Genomic DNA, 16538 nt, shown 5'->3' on the forward strand with positions numbered 1-16538 from the left:
GTTCTTCAAGGGCAGAGAGCTTCTCTCTTTTCTTGGTTTCTCTCTTCAACCCCATTACCTAGCATAAGAAGTCCTCAATATATAGTAGGTACTCAATAAGCACTTCTTAATTTAAAAGTCATCCACCATGGAAATAAAGGCTTTAATGTTTTGCTACATGTAAGTAAAGGTTAAATCTCAGCTTTTCTGAGGGAAACATTTTGCAATACCATCCTTGCTTTTTATAAAAAAGCTGTGAGCCTCAGTAAACCTATGTGAGCAAGTTAAAGGAAAACATTTCTAGAAACCTAATATCTATAACTTTATAATTAGATTAGTTTCTCAGCCAGTAAAATATGTTACCTTAGGAAAATGCTAAACCCCAAAAGGTGACAGGGCAAGGAAATGGATTCTACCATTTCTGGTACACATTTCCTGATTTTCATGGAGTTTAAAGCATTCTGACACAGTTAAATTGTTAAAAGATACTGTAAGTATATGTATCTATATATAAAAGCATGTATTTCAAACCAAATAATAGGATTTCTTTCACTTGTCGTCTTACAGATGAGGAAACTGTGGTCCAAAAATGTTAAGTTCCATATGTCAGATCACACAACCATTTGAGGGAAGACTCAGGGCTTGGATGCCTATATCTTCAAATTAAAGTCCATTCAGAAAATGTATGGCCTGGCCGGGCATGGCTTGGGAGTTGAGTGTCGACCTAGGATCCAGGCGATCACGGTTCGGTTCCCGGTCAGGGCACATGCCCGGGTTGCGGGCTCGATCAGTGACTTTCTCATCATTGATGTTTCTATCTCTCTCTCTCCCCCTCTCCTTTTTAAAAAAAAAAAAGAAAGAAAATGTATGCAAACTTTCCAAATAATTATGTTTTCACCAAATACCTGGCCACAGGATGGTAACAGTGATACCAAGTGTTGAACATTATAGCATAGGGCAAAAAAAATCCTAACTTTAAAAATCTGGCTACATCTTGGTTGCTGGAGATAAAACCATGAGGGTACCAAGCCTTTGGACAAAGTTTACAGTCAAAGAAGCAGAGCTGAAAGAACAGGAAAACTGGGAAAGACTTCCACTTCTGATCAAGATGGTATAACAGCAACCAATTTTACCCTCCCACCTGAAACAACGAGAACAAGAAAGAGAGAGTGAGAGGAGGTAGGGAGAGAGAGGGAGGGAGAATGAATGAATAAGAATATTGAAAAATAGTTTTTTCAAGACACCAGACATCAGACAACCAAGGGCAGAATCCCGAGATATTGCGGGGGGGTGGGGGGGGAGGGGGTATTAAGTGAGCCCTACAATTGCCCCAACTTATTGATGGAAGAGAAGCTGTAGCCCGGCCTGGCGTGGCTCAGCGGTTGAGCGTCGACCTAGGATCCAGGCGATCGGGGTTCGATTTCTGGTCAGGGCACATGCCCAGGTTGCGGGCTGCAGCCGATCAATTACTCTCTCATCATTGATGTTTCTCTCTCTCTCTCCCTCTCCTTTCCTCTCCCTGAAGTCAATAAAGATATATTTAAAAAAAAACACCAAAAAACCCCCAAACAATTCTGTCTATTCCAGAATTGTTTAAAAAAAAAAAAGAGAGAAGCTGTAGATTATGGGCAGGGAGGTGAACCAGAGCCTGAAGCACTCCCTAAATTGAAGAGATGGAAGTGAAGGTCTGAGGAAACCAAGTCAATCAAAAGTTCACAGGACCAAGTACCAAAGAGAAGAGAGCTGCACATAAAACCCCCGAGAGCTGCAGAGGGTCCCCCTTAAGGATTCAGTAGTAAATCAACCCATGCATGTGAGGCAAGCACTTAAAGCTGAAATCAGGGTATGTCCCCAGAAGCCATAATGGAATAACTCCTAATTTAGGGCTATTGGATAAAGTACTCATGATGGTTTTGCCTCAGTAGAAGGGAACTAATTAGCCCTAAAATGAGACTTCTCTGGATCTGCCTAATGAATTGTAAAAGCAAGTCCTGAAAGGATCAAACTATCTCCAAATAACTATATTCCAGGAACAAAGAATACTTTTGACTACCTAAGAATACTTTTAGGAATATACAAATATCAAGTACCCAACAAGGTAAAATTCATAATGTCTGGCATCCAATCAAAGATTACCAGAGATGTAAAGAAGCAGGAAAACATTCAAAATGAAGAGGGAAAAGATCCACTGAACCTGACCTTCAATGACAAAGATGATAGAATTAACAAAGACATTAGAACAATGATTAGGATTGTATTCCACACGTTCAAAAGTGAGTTTAGTAAGGTTGCAGGATACAAAATAAATATACAAAATCAATTTTATTTCAATATACAGTAGAGGGCAAAAGTAGGTTTATGGTTGTCCATATGGAAATACAATAATGAATAAATAACATAAGAATAAACTGTTTTGCGTACTCACAACTGTAAACCTACTTTTGTCCCAATCTGTATTAGCAATGAACAATCAGAAACTAAAACTTAAACTACAAAACACTGACAAGAGAAATTAAAGAAAACCAATAATAATTAAGGTGTATGTGTTCGTGGGTCAGAAGTCTCATTGTTAGGATATCAATTCTCCCAAAATTGACTTATAGATTCAATGCAATCCCAGTCTAAATCCCAGTAGTGTGTTTTGTTTGTTTGTGGTAGAAAGTGCCAAGCTGGTTCTAAAATTCATGTGAAATTCAAAGGGCCTAAAAGAGTCAAAACAAGTTCAAAAAGAACAAAATTGTGGAGCTAACACTACCCGATTTCACAACTTATTATAAAACTATAGCAATAAGAACTATGGTACTGCCATAAAGATAAATAGATCAATGGAACAGTACAAAAAAAATATCCAGAAATAAAACCATACATACTGATACTAGACAAAGGTGCAAGGTCATGCACCTTCCACTGTGGAGAAAAGACAGTTTCTTCAACAAATGGTGCTGGGGTAACATGCAAAAAACAGAAACCAAAAATCCATACCTTGCAGTATATACAAAAGTTAACTCAAAATGGATCACAGACCTAATAGTAAAAACCTTTGTGACCTGGGATTAAAGAAAGATGTCTTAGATACCACACAAAAAGCATGATCTATAAAAGAACAAATTGGACTACATCAATATGAGCAATTCCTGTTCTTCAAAAGACACAGTTCAGAGAATGAAAATAGGCTAGGAGAACATAGGTGCAAAAGTATATACCTGATATGACTTACATCCACAATACTTAAGGAACTCTCAAAACTCAGTAAGAAAACAACTCAAATAAACATGATTTTAACACACTTCACAAAAAAGATATAGAAATGGCAAATAATACCATGAAAAGATACTCAACATCACTGATCATTAGGAAAATACAATTAAAAATACAATGAAATACCACCACACACCTATTAGAATGGCTAAAATTACTGAGACTGAGTACACCATGTATTGGCAAGGATGCAAACAAACTGGAACTAGTATACACTGCTGGTGGAAATGGAAAATATGGTAAAACCACTTTGGAAACATTTGGTAGCTTCTTTAAAAAGTTAAAACACATCACTCCCAGATAAAAATCAGGATTGAAAGCATAAGTCCATACAAAAACTTGTACATTTATGTTCATGAATGCTTTGTTTGTAATAGCTAAAAAATGGAAACAATCCAAGTAGTGCATAAACAAATTGTAGTATTTGATACAATGGAATACTACTCAGCAGTTAAAAAGAATGAACTACTGACACATGCAACAACATGAATGAATCTCAAAACATATGTGCAGAGTTTATTTTTTAATTTTTTTTATTTTTAAATATCTCTTTATTGATTTCAGAGAGAAGAAAGGAGAGGGAGAGAGAGAGATAGAAACATCAATGATGAGAGAGTCATTGATCAGCTGCAGCCCGCAACCCGGGCATGTGCCCTGACCGGGAATCAAACCCCGATCGCCTGGATCCTAGGTCGACACTCAACCGCTGAGCCACGCCCAGCTGGGCAATATGTGCAGAGTTTAAAAGCCAGACCAAAACAGTACATGCTGTATGATTTCCTAGATACAAAACTCTAGTAAATTCAAACTAAGATACGGTGAAACGAAGAAGATTCCCATGGGGAAGGGGAGGGCAGGGGAAAATTACAAAGGGGCACAAGGACATTTTTGGAGGTGATGGGTATGTTCATTATTTGGATTGTGATGATGGTTGCACAGGTGTATACATATATCAAAATTTATCAAACTGTACATTTTATATATGTGAATTTTATTGCATGTCAGTTATATCCAAATAAAGCTGTTACAATGTTTAAAAAACAACCTGGTTAAATCATGAACAGAGAATATTAATTAGTAAGCTCATCAGGATATGGTCCATCCAATATTATCAGCAATATCAGTAATGCCCCATATACAGTTTTCTGAGTTTAACAATACATTCAGATGACCTGAGTATCTAAAAATGTTCAAAGATACAAATTCTGATATTAAAGGTTCCATTCATATTCTGACATCTTTTCTCAAGATATGGGGTCTTAATGAACTTTACCTAAATTTATACCTCAAAATGAAGCTACACAGACAATATTAGCAAATATATTTGCTAATACCACTTCTAGGCATTACTGTAAGTGGTATTAGAAGTGACACTCTAAACATTCAGAGGTATTCAAGTGATATGGGGGGGATATAATAACTGGTTCAGAAGTCCAGAAACATTTCTCTAGAGAAGCCAAGTGTACAGAAGTATTAAACTTTTTCTTCCATTCTATTTTCCTCATGCCTTTAAAAGTATAGCAAAACCTCTACTTATCCAGAACCATACAAAGACCTCTACAAAATGATCATATCTACTCATTGCACTTAAAACACCTAAGTGCACATAACCCTCACATACCAATGCTATTTCTCACCTTTCTGCCTTCATTACATTGTTCTTTTGCCTAGAATGCCTTCCCTTCTGTTCATCTAATTAACAGCCACACATTCTTAGGGTAGCTTCCCAAAGGCAGTGTCTGAAGAATTAGAATCACCTGAAGTGCTGTGTGTCTGTCTGTCTGTCTGTCTGTCTGTCTCTCTCTCTCTCTCTCTCTCTCTCTCACACACACACACACACACACACACACACACACACACACACACACACGGTCATCTGCAAACATGGGAGCTTCTGGAGGGTACTGAAAGTGTTTTATGTTTTATATGTACAAGTGTTCTAATATTTTTAATTTTGACTGTGTTGGCAAATATCTGGTTATATATACTTGTTAAAAATCACTGAACTACGTATTTAAAATGGGTGAATATTACTGTATGTAAATTATAATTCAATGAAATTGGTTTAAAAAGGAAGCCCATGCAAAAGTAACAAGCGAATGGCAAAAAATTGAGATTTACCCCAGAAGTAGTAGTCAAGCTCACATTTAAGCCCTAAATTCTCAGTCCCAGTCCCTAATATAAACAATGGGTCAGTTATCTGGTTTCCTAACCTTCAAAAATGAACCTCTTGGTACAAAAGGTAATTGGGGAGGGCGGGGAATCACCAGAAGGCTCCAATCATGTTTTACTCTTTTTCCTTCATTTCACCACTGTGCTTTAGGCACAAATCAATAAATGCTATTAAATTTAATATCCACAGTGACAGCTGAGAAAGAGAAAGATTCAACAACTTTGTTTAATGTGCCACAAACCCAAATCTTCACAAAGACTATCAATAAATAATTAACTTTTAAATACAATTTGGAAATACCATCAAAAATTAATAAGCTAATGGAATATAATTATATCTAAGCAGGCAAATTTCAAGTAATTAGTTTAAAAAACCCACACACATGGAATGCCTCATTCCCCTATGACCATTCTAACTTAAATGAGATATACTGGATATTAAAAATGAAGTAAACATTTTAAGTTACCATTTATGAGTCTTAAAAGGTTAGGCTCTCACTTGTGAACTATTTCATCAACATTATCTCATTTAATCTTAATAACCCTATAAGAAGGTATTATTGTCCCCATTTTATAGATGACAAAAATGAGGTTAAGAGAGATTAATTGGTCCAAATCTACACAAAACCTTCCATTAGACTAAAATGACTATGCTTTAGTCTATTCTAGATTTATAGCTGAAGATTGTTATTTTTGTTTTAAGATCATAACCTTAATCACTGACAAGCTATGCATTTTCTAAATAGTCACTTAAGCACTCTTAACCTACACAGGCAAATCTGTAGTTCAAAATCAATAGATGATACACCAACCTTTAAATCCCACCTCAGTTTTATTAGTTATATGCATATTAAGAACACACTCATATATATTAGAGACATATCATATTTTCCTCTCAAATTTCACACAGACTTTTCTGCTAACTAGAGGACAATTTACCTTCTTGCCTTTGAGAGCCACACTACATTGGGTTAAAAAAATTTAAGAAAAATTATGTTTGCTTTTAAATGTGTTCTGGCACCTCTGCAACCTGTGAAGTTTGAACTCTGTAAAGGGAGATTTGATGAAATCTCATACATTGTAAATAATCCAAAGCCTGGTATAATGTGTTTAAGAAATGCACCTGGAGTCAGAGAGATTTCAATTCTGATAATGCCTCTGCCACTAAATAGCTGCAAAGGCCCGGCAGGTAGCTAATGCTAGAGTGATTATTAGGAAAAATTCAAGAGTTGCATGTATTGCCACATTTGCAGGATAGATTTCCTAGGTTTGTCTTTTATGTGCAGACTCCGAATTACAAACAAAATATGTACCTGAAAAGTTGTGTGTGAGCTGTGAAGAGAGAAGTGCATACTTTTTTTTGCATATATATACAATGCTTAGCAATAAAGCACCCAGGAATATCCATCTTACTTTTCCCCTTCACTCCCCGAACCACCATCCTGGGGCAAAATGAACCTACGAGTTCCTGGCACCTAGGAGTTAGAACTTCTGTTTCCCACAGAAACGGTGCAAAGGGTTAGGACCTGTCACACTAAAGGTAAAACATTCAGCTCTAAGCTGATCTTGGAATCTACCTACTTATAAGGTTCTACTTTTTTGAGTTCCAATAAGCCAGCATACAAACACCTTTATTATACAAACCATTTTTACTGTGGCAATTGCTGATAGCCTTCTCTTTACTCAATGGTCTAAAGATTATCCCCAGGTAAATTTCAAAGACTAACATTCCAGTTTGAAAGATGTACATTTAAAAATGTACTCAAATCGTGTTTAAACTGTAAAAGCTGAGAGGGAAGGAGTGTCCAGCCCCTCACTTGCTTAATGAGGAAGCTGAGGCTCAGAATCACACAGGCAGTGGGCAGAATCACACACGGAATACAAAACAAGCAGAACTCCAGATCCATGGTTCTCTCGGATTAGATACTATCAGAGACACGCACTTTCCTAGTAACTAGGGCTGAGCACTTCTGAAGTGGCAGGCTCACCTTTCAGTTTCAAGGCACTTTTTTTTTTCTTTTTTAAGCCAAGTCCATGGCCCCCTAAGTACACCACCAAAACTTCCCATATGAAAAGCAATATTTTGGTATCACACTAACACTGTCCAACATATCACATCCCAAACACCACTTTCTGTCTGCCGAGGCCATTCATCTCAGGGGCCATACTACCCACCACACCCTTCTCTGCTCTTATCTGCCCAGCCTGCCCAAGGCTTCTGCATAAAAACAAGCTTGCTTGCTGTCTGCTGCTGCCTGAAGACTTCTACTCAGCAGATGTGATAGTGAATTCCTAGTATGTGTAAGGCTTACTGCTAACACTGGAGTAGTTAACTACTCTACTGCTCATCTAATGAGCTCATTTCAAAGGCTCACCTCATCAAGGAAGCCTTCCACTATAAATCTGAGACTTTGGCTTTCAAACTCCTTTAACTGCAACCATGGTAACAAATAATTTATATGTGACCCAATACACACCATCTCAAATAAATAACTCAGAAGTGTGACATGATATTCTTTACTATGTATGATAAATCAATATTCTTCATAGCATTCCATTTTTATAAAAGTTCTGGAGAGGAAAAAATCTAGGGGGATAGAGTAGATCATAAAATACAATACACAAATGAACATATAAAATTCAGATGCTGTAAAGAAACAATGAACTTTAGACTAAAACTGAACAATTATCACCAAACACAGTGTACCCCTTTTCTGTCTGAAAAGAAACCATTTATAGTAGAAATGTGAATTACTGGTCATACTTTTCTAACTTAAAACAGCACAATTCTTTTAATTGCAAGAGATAGAATTATGTTCCAATCTTAGAAATAGAAAAAGTAACGTTTTTGCAGGGAGAGATTCTGTATTGGTGAAGCAGCACCTTGACACTTAGGTCAAGAGTGATAATGATGACTAGAAGATAAATCATTTACACCTGACCTAGCCACCAAAGGCAAATGAGATTGTGGTTTGAAGCAAGTTCTGGATGAGTGGTGAGGGCAGGGTAGGAGGGGCTAGGGAATAAATACATACATATATGAATAAACTCTTCAATAAGTCATTTAATTATCTGAACTGCATATACCTGTGGTTTTTAAAAATTGGAAGGGCCCGGCCGGGCGTGGCTCAGTGGTGGAGCATCGACCTAGGATCCAGGCGATTGGGGTTCGATTCCCAGTCAGGGCACATGCCCGGGTTGTGGGCTTGATCAATGACTCTCTCATCATTGATGTTTCTGTCTCTCTCCCTCTCCTTTCCCCTCTCTGAAATCAATAAACATATATTTAAAAATAATAATAATAATAATAAATTGGAAGGAAGGGCATAAAATGCTTTGAAAGAAGAGAGTTTAACAGGAGGCAATGCTTTCCAGATCATTCCAAATAAACTATGGTTCAACAACATATTAAGAATCCAGAGACATATCACATATGATGAGGGACTGATTTGTAAAGTTTAGATGCTGGACTTAGGCCATGGAAAGGTACTAACAAACCCCAATTATGAAGCGCTAGGAGTTTCCAGTTAGAATGAAACAGGGCCAGAAAGGTTCCTCCCCTTTAGGGGCAAAAAAAAAAAAAAAAAAAAGTTCCGTTTATCCCTATAAAGTGTGTATTTGGGAGGGGGACTGATGAGGAATTGGAGATTTAAAAGATAACTGGAATGGAGGGGGTGAGGGGCATAAGTTAACATCCTTTAGACCTGATTCCTAACAGCGACGGGCCTTCCTAGGACAACTTTCCTTTCATATTAATAGCAAAAGCGCATTTTGTAATGGGACAGTGGATTTCGAAAGGCGGTTGGCAGATAAGTATAAGAGACTGTAAACTCCCCGAAGCACCAAATGTCACACTTTTTCATGATCGCGCCCTCCCAGTGCCCAATCCACACTTGCTTAATGAAGGAGAAAACCCAAATGAATGAGTGAATGAATTGGAGAGCGCAGTCCGGCCGGAAGGCTCAGCGCAGGGCCCCAAGCCCCAGGCTCTCCTGGAAGCCCGACACGAGAGGGCAGGGACCACACGCCGGGGCGGGGAGGCGCCCGGGGACCCTGGGGCGCAGTGCAGGATGCGGAGAGTCTCGGGGCCCTGGGCTGGGGTCGCAGGTAGGGCCTCGCGGAACAAAGGCGGCGCAGGGTGGCCTGACAGGGGAGCCGGAGGGGGCTGGGGTCGCGGGCGCTCACCTCGTCGCCCCACTTGAGCACGTCCTTGTGCCGGTCCTTGACGGCGTGGTAGATGTGCAGGAACTGGAGGATCCCGTGCCGCCGCACGTGGTCGGCGTGGCGCTTGGTCTCCTCCCAGCTCAGCGGCGAGCCTTGGGACAGCAGCCCCATGGCCGCCCCCTCCTCCTTCTCCTCGGGGTTGACGGCGGCCGCACGCTCCCGGCGCGGGGCTCGAGCCGGACACTCAGCCGCACGCAGGAGGCAGCGGCGGCGGCGGCAGCTCCGCCCCGGGGGGGCGCTCTAGGGCCGCAGTCGGCAGAGGGAGGGTCCAGTCGGGTCCGGTCCGGTCCGGCTCTCCGGCGCGGGGTCCTCACCGCCCAGGTGACCGAGCCAGGGGTGCAGCGCACCTCCCGGGCTCTGAGGGAAAGGGCAGGAGAGCAGGTTGGGCGGCTCTCGGCCTGGCAGCCTGGTCCCTCGCCCGCTCCTGCTCCGAGGCGGCGGCGACGGACTCCACAGCCGCGGTGCCGCAGGGGCTCCCGCCTCTCGGTGCCGGTGTCGCGCACGGGCTTCTTCCTACTTGTGGCCAAAACCTGCGCCGCCGCGGAGCATGCCCAGTCCTCCTATCCGCTCGCCCGCCCGCTCGCCCTTCCTGGGCGCGATCCGTCGCTCCGGATCTTATACACTACGGGGGGGGAGGGGGCGGCGCAGGCGAGGAGGCGTGGCCCAGCGCCGGAAGAGGCCAAAGCGGGCCGCGGAGGAGGCGCGCGCAGGCGTGGCTGGGGCGGGGCCGGGGGAGGCGCCCGCGGGGGCGGGGCTGTGGGCGGCTCGGCGGAGAGCAACTGCTGCGAGGCGTCAGCCCTCTCGTAGCCGGAGAGATCAGCTTTGGTTTGGGGAGGAAAGTTGATGATTTGAATTAATGAATCACCCACCAGATTGTTTTTTAGGTGAGAGGGGCCTCACACTTCTAAAAGCAGAGCGAGAATGGCGGGGTATGGCAAGAAAAATATTAACTTCGGAGTCCGATGAAACCCATGTTCAATTCTAGTGTCCACCGTTGACCGACTGTGCAAGTGATTTCCACACCTGTACAAATCTATATTAATTCTATCTCGTATGCGTGTGGTAAGTGTGCACAGTGCAGAGGCGCATAGAGTTAATGGTCAACAAATGACCTGGTTATTAAGAGGAATCAATTTGTCAAGTTTTTAGATACAAGTATGCGTGTGTTCTCTGAATTAGCTATTTAATGACATACATTCTTTGGATGACACAGAAACCGTTTATTACAACAAAAGGGGCTATGGCAGTATCTCCAAGTGGATCATTTGAAGGAATCACCTCCAGAAGTATATTCCAGGTCCAAGCCACAGAGTCATCCGTCCAGTGATTAAAAGGGGGTTCAGGTGAGCTTACCCTGGGGCAGAAGATAAGAAACAGCTGGCGCGGGCCCTGGCCTGGCAGGAAGGGGAAGAAATGAGGCACCTCCCACAAAGTAGTTGTTCAATAAATGTGTTGACAGGGCGATGACATGACGGGTCAGGGGAAAAGTGACAGCAGCTAGATCACACGTGTACTGAAGCCAGAAAATGTGTCCTTACTGTGCCCACTTTCCTCGCTCTACAAAGGCCACACTGAGGAAGCACTTAGGCACTGCTGAGTGGATATATGATCGGAGTCTTTTCCTATTGAATGTGCCTACCTCGGGGCTTGCGGACATGGATCCCCAAGGTCTGGCTGCAATTTCCATATGTGTACAGGGGATGGAGGGGGGCAGTGTTTGAAGCTCAGGGGATGGTGTTTCCATCCCCAGCGCACAGCCAGGGTGAAAACAAAGCCTCATTCTACTTTGTCCGCAGCTGACAACATCCTCAGCTACCGCCCCTGCTCTTTCATGCACTCCCCCCCCCCCATCTCTCCAGGCCGGTGTGGCCCTAGCTTTCTGGTTGTGTTTTTCTGCTTAGAGTTCTCCACCTGACACATTCCTGTTCACCCTTTGAGTTGCAGTTCCTCTTCCCTGTATTTCGGTTACATATGTACATGCCTCTATTTCTACATTATGATAGACTTATTTAAAAAAAATATCTCCAGCCCTGCCAGGCGTGGCCCAGCGGTTGAACATCCACCTAGGACCCAGGAGATTGCGGTTCGATTCCCGGTCAGGGCACATGCCCGGGTTGCGGGCTCGATCCCCAGTCGGGGGCCTGCAGGAGGCAGCCGATCAGTGACTCTCTCATCATTGATGTTTCTCTCTCTCTCTCCCTTCTTCTCTCTGAAACCAATAAAGGTATGTTAAAAAAATAAAAAATCTGCACACTAGATAGTGTCTTCCTCTGAAATGGAGATGATTTATGCCTTTGTATCTTTAATTCTAGAAAAGTGCTTTACATAAATATTTGCTTCCTTTGGAAGGCAGGTAGGTGTGGAGGCTGGCTGGGGGACAGTGCTGGTCACTGTTTTGAATACAGCTGGCGTATCCGAAGGATCATTTTGTTGTTCTCATAATCTCACCGCATATTTGCCTAGACCTGCGTTGTTCAACACAATAGACATCCGCCACATGTGGCCACAGCGTGTTTGAGAGATGGAATTTTAGTTTCATTTAAACTCACTTAAATATAAATTTCAAAATTGATATTCCATTTGATTGCTGGAAAACTTTTAAGTAAATTTGGAACAGGTTGGGAATGTGAATCCACTTTTTCATCTGTTAATTTAATGAAATCTAACCACAGGTGAGGTATTTCCAATGAAAATCCAGTGGCCTGGGAGATGTGCTTGGGTATAATACACATACCCAATTCAAAGACTTTAGTACAAAAAAAGAATGTAAAGATCTCATTAATAATTTTATATTGATTGTTATACTAGTATTTGGGATATGTTAAGATACAATATATTACTTCAGAAACAGTTCACCTGTTTCTTTTTAGTGTTTGAAGGTAGCTATGGAAAATTTTCGATTACACATGTGGCTTGCATTCCAGTTAATTAAAACAGTGCAGGTGAAGACATTTACACTTTGCAAAGCACACACTTTCCCCCTACACCTGCTTCATTTCCTCACAACATGGTGAAACTGGTCTCTTGGGAAAGTGTCAGTTTTGTTTTAAAAAGGAAACAGTGAAGGAGGGGGTGGGTCACGAAGAGACAGAGCCCAGGTCTAGCCGGTGCTCTCCGTGGACCTGAACGTAGTGGGAGTTACTGCTCTGATGGGAGCCCCTCAGTCTCTCACGGGAGGGTGCCTTTCCCACCCTGCCCCCAAGCTCCAAACCGGCACCCCAAGAGGGAGCTCCTGGGCTCCGGACAATCCCTACTTGGGTGCAGCGTCGTGGCACCAACCGGCAGTTACTAAAATTTAAACCAGGAGCTCCACAGTGCCTCTGCCAATTACTATTACAAGGGGTAAAGAAACCCACCACAGATCGATGGAAGTCATATTCAGCAACAGTCATGTCCCTCTCTTTGACAGTATTTTGCAATTTTCGGTTTACTACTCGATTGCAACCAGGGCTGGGTTTCGACTTCTGCGCGTGGTTTTTCAGCAGACAGCCCCGGACAGAGCCAGACCGTTTAGGGCTTTAACGACCATTAAAGAGAAAAGAAGGAGCTCAGCTCTTGCAGAATCAGCTCTTCCCCAGACCTTGCCCAAAGGAGATTCCTGGTTATTTAGTCTCCGGGGGGAAAATCAAGACTCCCCGGGCCAGAACCGAGCCCAGAGACGACGGCGGTTCTCCCAGCGCCTCCAGGGCTCCGAGCCCCCGGGGCGGCCGCCCGCAAAACCCGGCCGGTGGAGCCGCGCGGCCCGACGTCCGCGCAGCCGCCGGCGGAGCTGAGCATGCTCAGAGCCGCGAGCGCGGAGGAAGCGGCCCGGCCCCGGGCGCTGCACGCCGCACGTTGTTATGATACAGCCTCCGCCACGTGACTGCCGGGCCCGCCTCCGGGCGCGTGGCGCCGCCTCCCCGTGACTCAGCACTTTGGGCAGGCTCGGGGCTAGAGGTCAATCCCTGGAGGGCCGCCTCGCGGGCGAAGTCTCGCTCGGCCGGTCCTGCCCCCCTGGCTGCTGCTGCAGCTGCTGCTGCTGCGGGGGCAACAGCCATGTCAGACTCGCCGGTTTCAGCGACTCCGGGCAAGGAGGAAAAACTACGTAATTTCCCTGTAGTCACGCCGTTCCCAGTTTCCCCTGAGTCAGCGTTTCCGCGGGGAGCTTGGAGCTGGCTGAGCAGAGATTAAATGAGGGGAGCAGAGGGGTTGTCCTAGGGGTCTCTGAGGAAGGAACTTGTAGGTTCAAGCCACTTGTCGCCCGCCCTAGACCATGCTGCTCTCCTGGGCCTGAGCATCCCCGCCTAGGTGGTCTCAGTAACTTGCTCTTTATGGAGCACATGCTTGAAGCCAGGCACTCTGATCTAGAATCCAAAGAACAGTCCTGTTGCTGCGTTTTCTAGATGAGGCCACTAAATCCAGTGCAGTAGTCCCCACTTATCCAGGCGACATGCATTGCAAGACTCCCAGTGCATGCCTGAAAGCACAGATAGTATACCAAATATATCCAGTGTGTTTCCCTATACATACAAATACTAAAGTTTAAACTACTCTTGTGCTTTGGGGCCTTTATAAAGTTAAGTTTACTTGAACGTAAGCAGTCGAGAGAGTTGAACTGATACCTGAGGGGACTCCTGAATGATGAGGGCAGGTAGGATGTACAGGCTGAATACTCCAGACAAAGGGATGAGTCACTGCTGGAGGGGACGGTGGGAGATTTCATCATACTGGCATACACCATTTAAAACTTAAACATTATTTCTGCAATTTTCCGTTTAATATTTTCAGGCCGTAGCTGGCGCTGGTAAATGAAAACAGAAAGGGAAAATTGAAACCCTGGACAAGGGGGGACTGCTGTAATTGTAAACAGCAGGTAGTGGCTACACAATGCGTTGGGATGGGAAACGTGATAGCTGAGTCCAGTAGAATCAATCTTTTCAGTGGTGAATGGCTAAAGAAACACAACTTTTTATAATGGACATCTCCAAACAAGCAGAAAAACAGAGAGAACATAGTGTAATGTATACCTATTACCCACCTTCAAATTCACTGTATGGCTAATCCTGTTTCAGGATTCACCTTCTTTCATTAGTTTAAAGCAAATCTCATTGGGTTATGATTTCAGGGAGTTAGCTTGAAATGAGGACTAAAGAAAGAAAAAGAGGAACATAAAACATGGTTTGAGCAATTGTGTGAGGGCGATCCAGGAAGATGGAAAGGAATGAGCTAAGGAATAGGCTAATTCCTTATTGGAAACCAGTTTCCTTCATCCTGAAATTGAAGACTGTTGATGTTGTTCACTTGTTTTTATTCCAAATTTTCTAATTATTGTTGTTCTAAGTTATGGGACATTGTGTTAATAAACAAAACTAAAAAAACATGCTTGTCACAGGTAGCATAAACTATTTCACAATGGCTGGTACGGATAATTATTATGATCAAAATAAGCCCATTGTCAAAAGTTGAGCAAGATTTTTAAGGTAGTATTTACCCTTTTAAAGATTCCAAATCTTAGCACCCTTTTCCTCCTATTTCACTCACCTTGGTTCACATACAGATATGTAAATTTCATTCTAGGTTAGATAACAGTAAATAATTAATGTTTGGCACACAGCAACCCATCATTTGTGGATGATGAAATGTGAAAAAATGCTAACCATAATTACATCTTTGCTGAATGACAATTATACTGGATATTGAGCAATTTTGCTTCAATAAGACCAATTCCTCAGAACAAAAAATAGAAAAAAAGGAATAACATCATTGTACTTCCTGAACGAATTGTGTTTCTCCGCACAAAATACCTCCTGCCACCTAGTTTAGTACTTAGACTAAAATGTAGTAGGTATCTTTGGGGGTGGAGGGAATCAGCTCATCTAGAAACAACTTGTCCTACCATGCACAGGACAGCCCCACACAAAGCGTCATTCATCTCAAAATGTCAACAGTGCCAACACTGAGACACCTTGGTCTCTGTGCATCAGGATTAATTCTAAGTATTACATGGGTACTTTCCTTAAATATTTGCAAGAGTTTCTAAGGTCATCAAAATGATTAGTTGAGAAGAACTGAATATATACGATGGTTAGTATCACTTTATGTGCAGTTATCATGAGCAGAAGTATATACAGCCATCTAATATACTACTAGTTTCTAGTAAGCTGTTGGAGCCCATGATAGGAGGGGTTAGGGCCCCTTCTTTATCCTCATGGCCACTTGCTGGTCCAGCCCTGGTCTAGTCTCCGTAGTGTCTTATTTTCTGTACATGTGAGACCAGTTATATACTTGTACCGATATTAATATTAAAGTGCAGAATTCTTAGTCCACCTATCTGTATTTCTTAAAAATTCAGTTTTAAAGAATGAAAACTCATTAGCTTTCTTAGAAGCTCTGTTACTACTGGATGGGGAATATGGGTACTGGAAAATAAAAATAAAAACCTCGCCTTGAGCGTTAGAGCTGAGTTGGAATCCCAACTCTGCCCTCTTCTAGCTCTGTAACCTTGGGCAAGCAAAAGTGCTTCAGTTTTATCATCTGTGTAATGGAGATGGGGGAGTGTGACACTATGATGAGTGGTTGCAAAGATTGAAAATAACATGGAGATGCCCAAGCTGGTTTGGCTCAGTGGTTAGACCATTGGCTTACAGACTGAAGGGTCCTCGGTTCGATTCTGGCCAAGAGCATGTACCTTGGTTGCAGGCTCGATCCCCACCGGGTCGTGCAGTGCAGGAGGGAACCAATTGATGTCTCTCTCTCACATCAATGTTTTTCTCTCTATCTCCCTTCCACTCTCTCTCAAAAGCAATGGAAAAAATATCCTCTGGTGAGGACTAGAAAGAAAGAAAAGAAAGAAAAAGAAGGAAGGAAGGAAGGAAGGAAGGAAGGAAGGAAGGAAGGAAGGAAGGAAGGAAGGAAGGAAGGAAGGG

General features: G+C 42.9%; 1 protein-coding gene across 4 annotated transcripts in view; it reads right to left on the bottom strand.

Moving 5' to 3' along the window:
• Positions 1–10228, bottom strand: part of GCLC (glutamate-cysteine ligase catalytic subunit) — a 44311-nt gene extending 34083 nt beyond the window's left edge. For all 4 annotated transcript variants that reach the window (XM_081140538.1, XM_081140540.1, XM_081140539.1 and 1 more), the window contains exon 1: positions 9595–10228. In XM_081140538.1, coding sequence (XP_080996664.1) covers positions 9595–9744 — 150 coding nt within the window. In that variant the 5' untranslated portion in view covers positions 9745–10228. The remainder of the gene's footprint in view (positions 1–9594) is intronic.
• Between the last annotated feature and the right edge of the window lie 6310 nt (positions 10229–16538).

This window comes from Miniopterus schreibersii, assembly GCF_964146895.1.
Source record: "Miniopterus schreibersii genome assembly, chromosome: 6".
Lineage (NCBI taxonomy): Eukaryota > Metazoa > Chordata > Mammalia > Chiroptera > Miniopteridae > Miniopterus > Miniopterus schreibersii.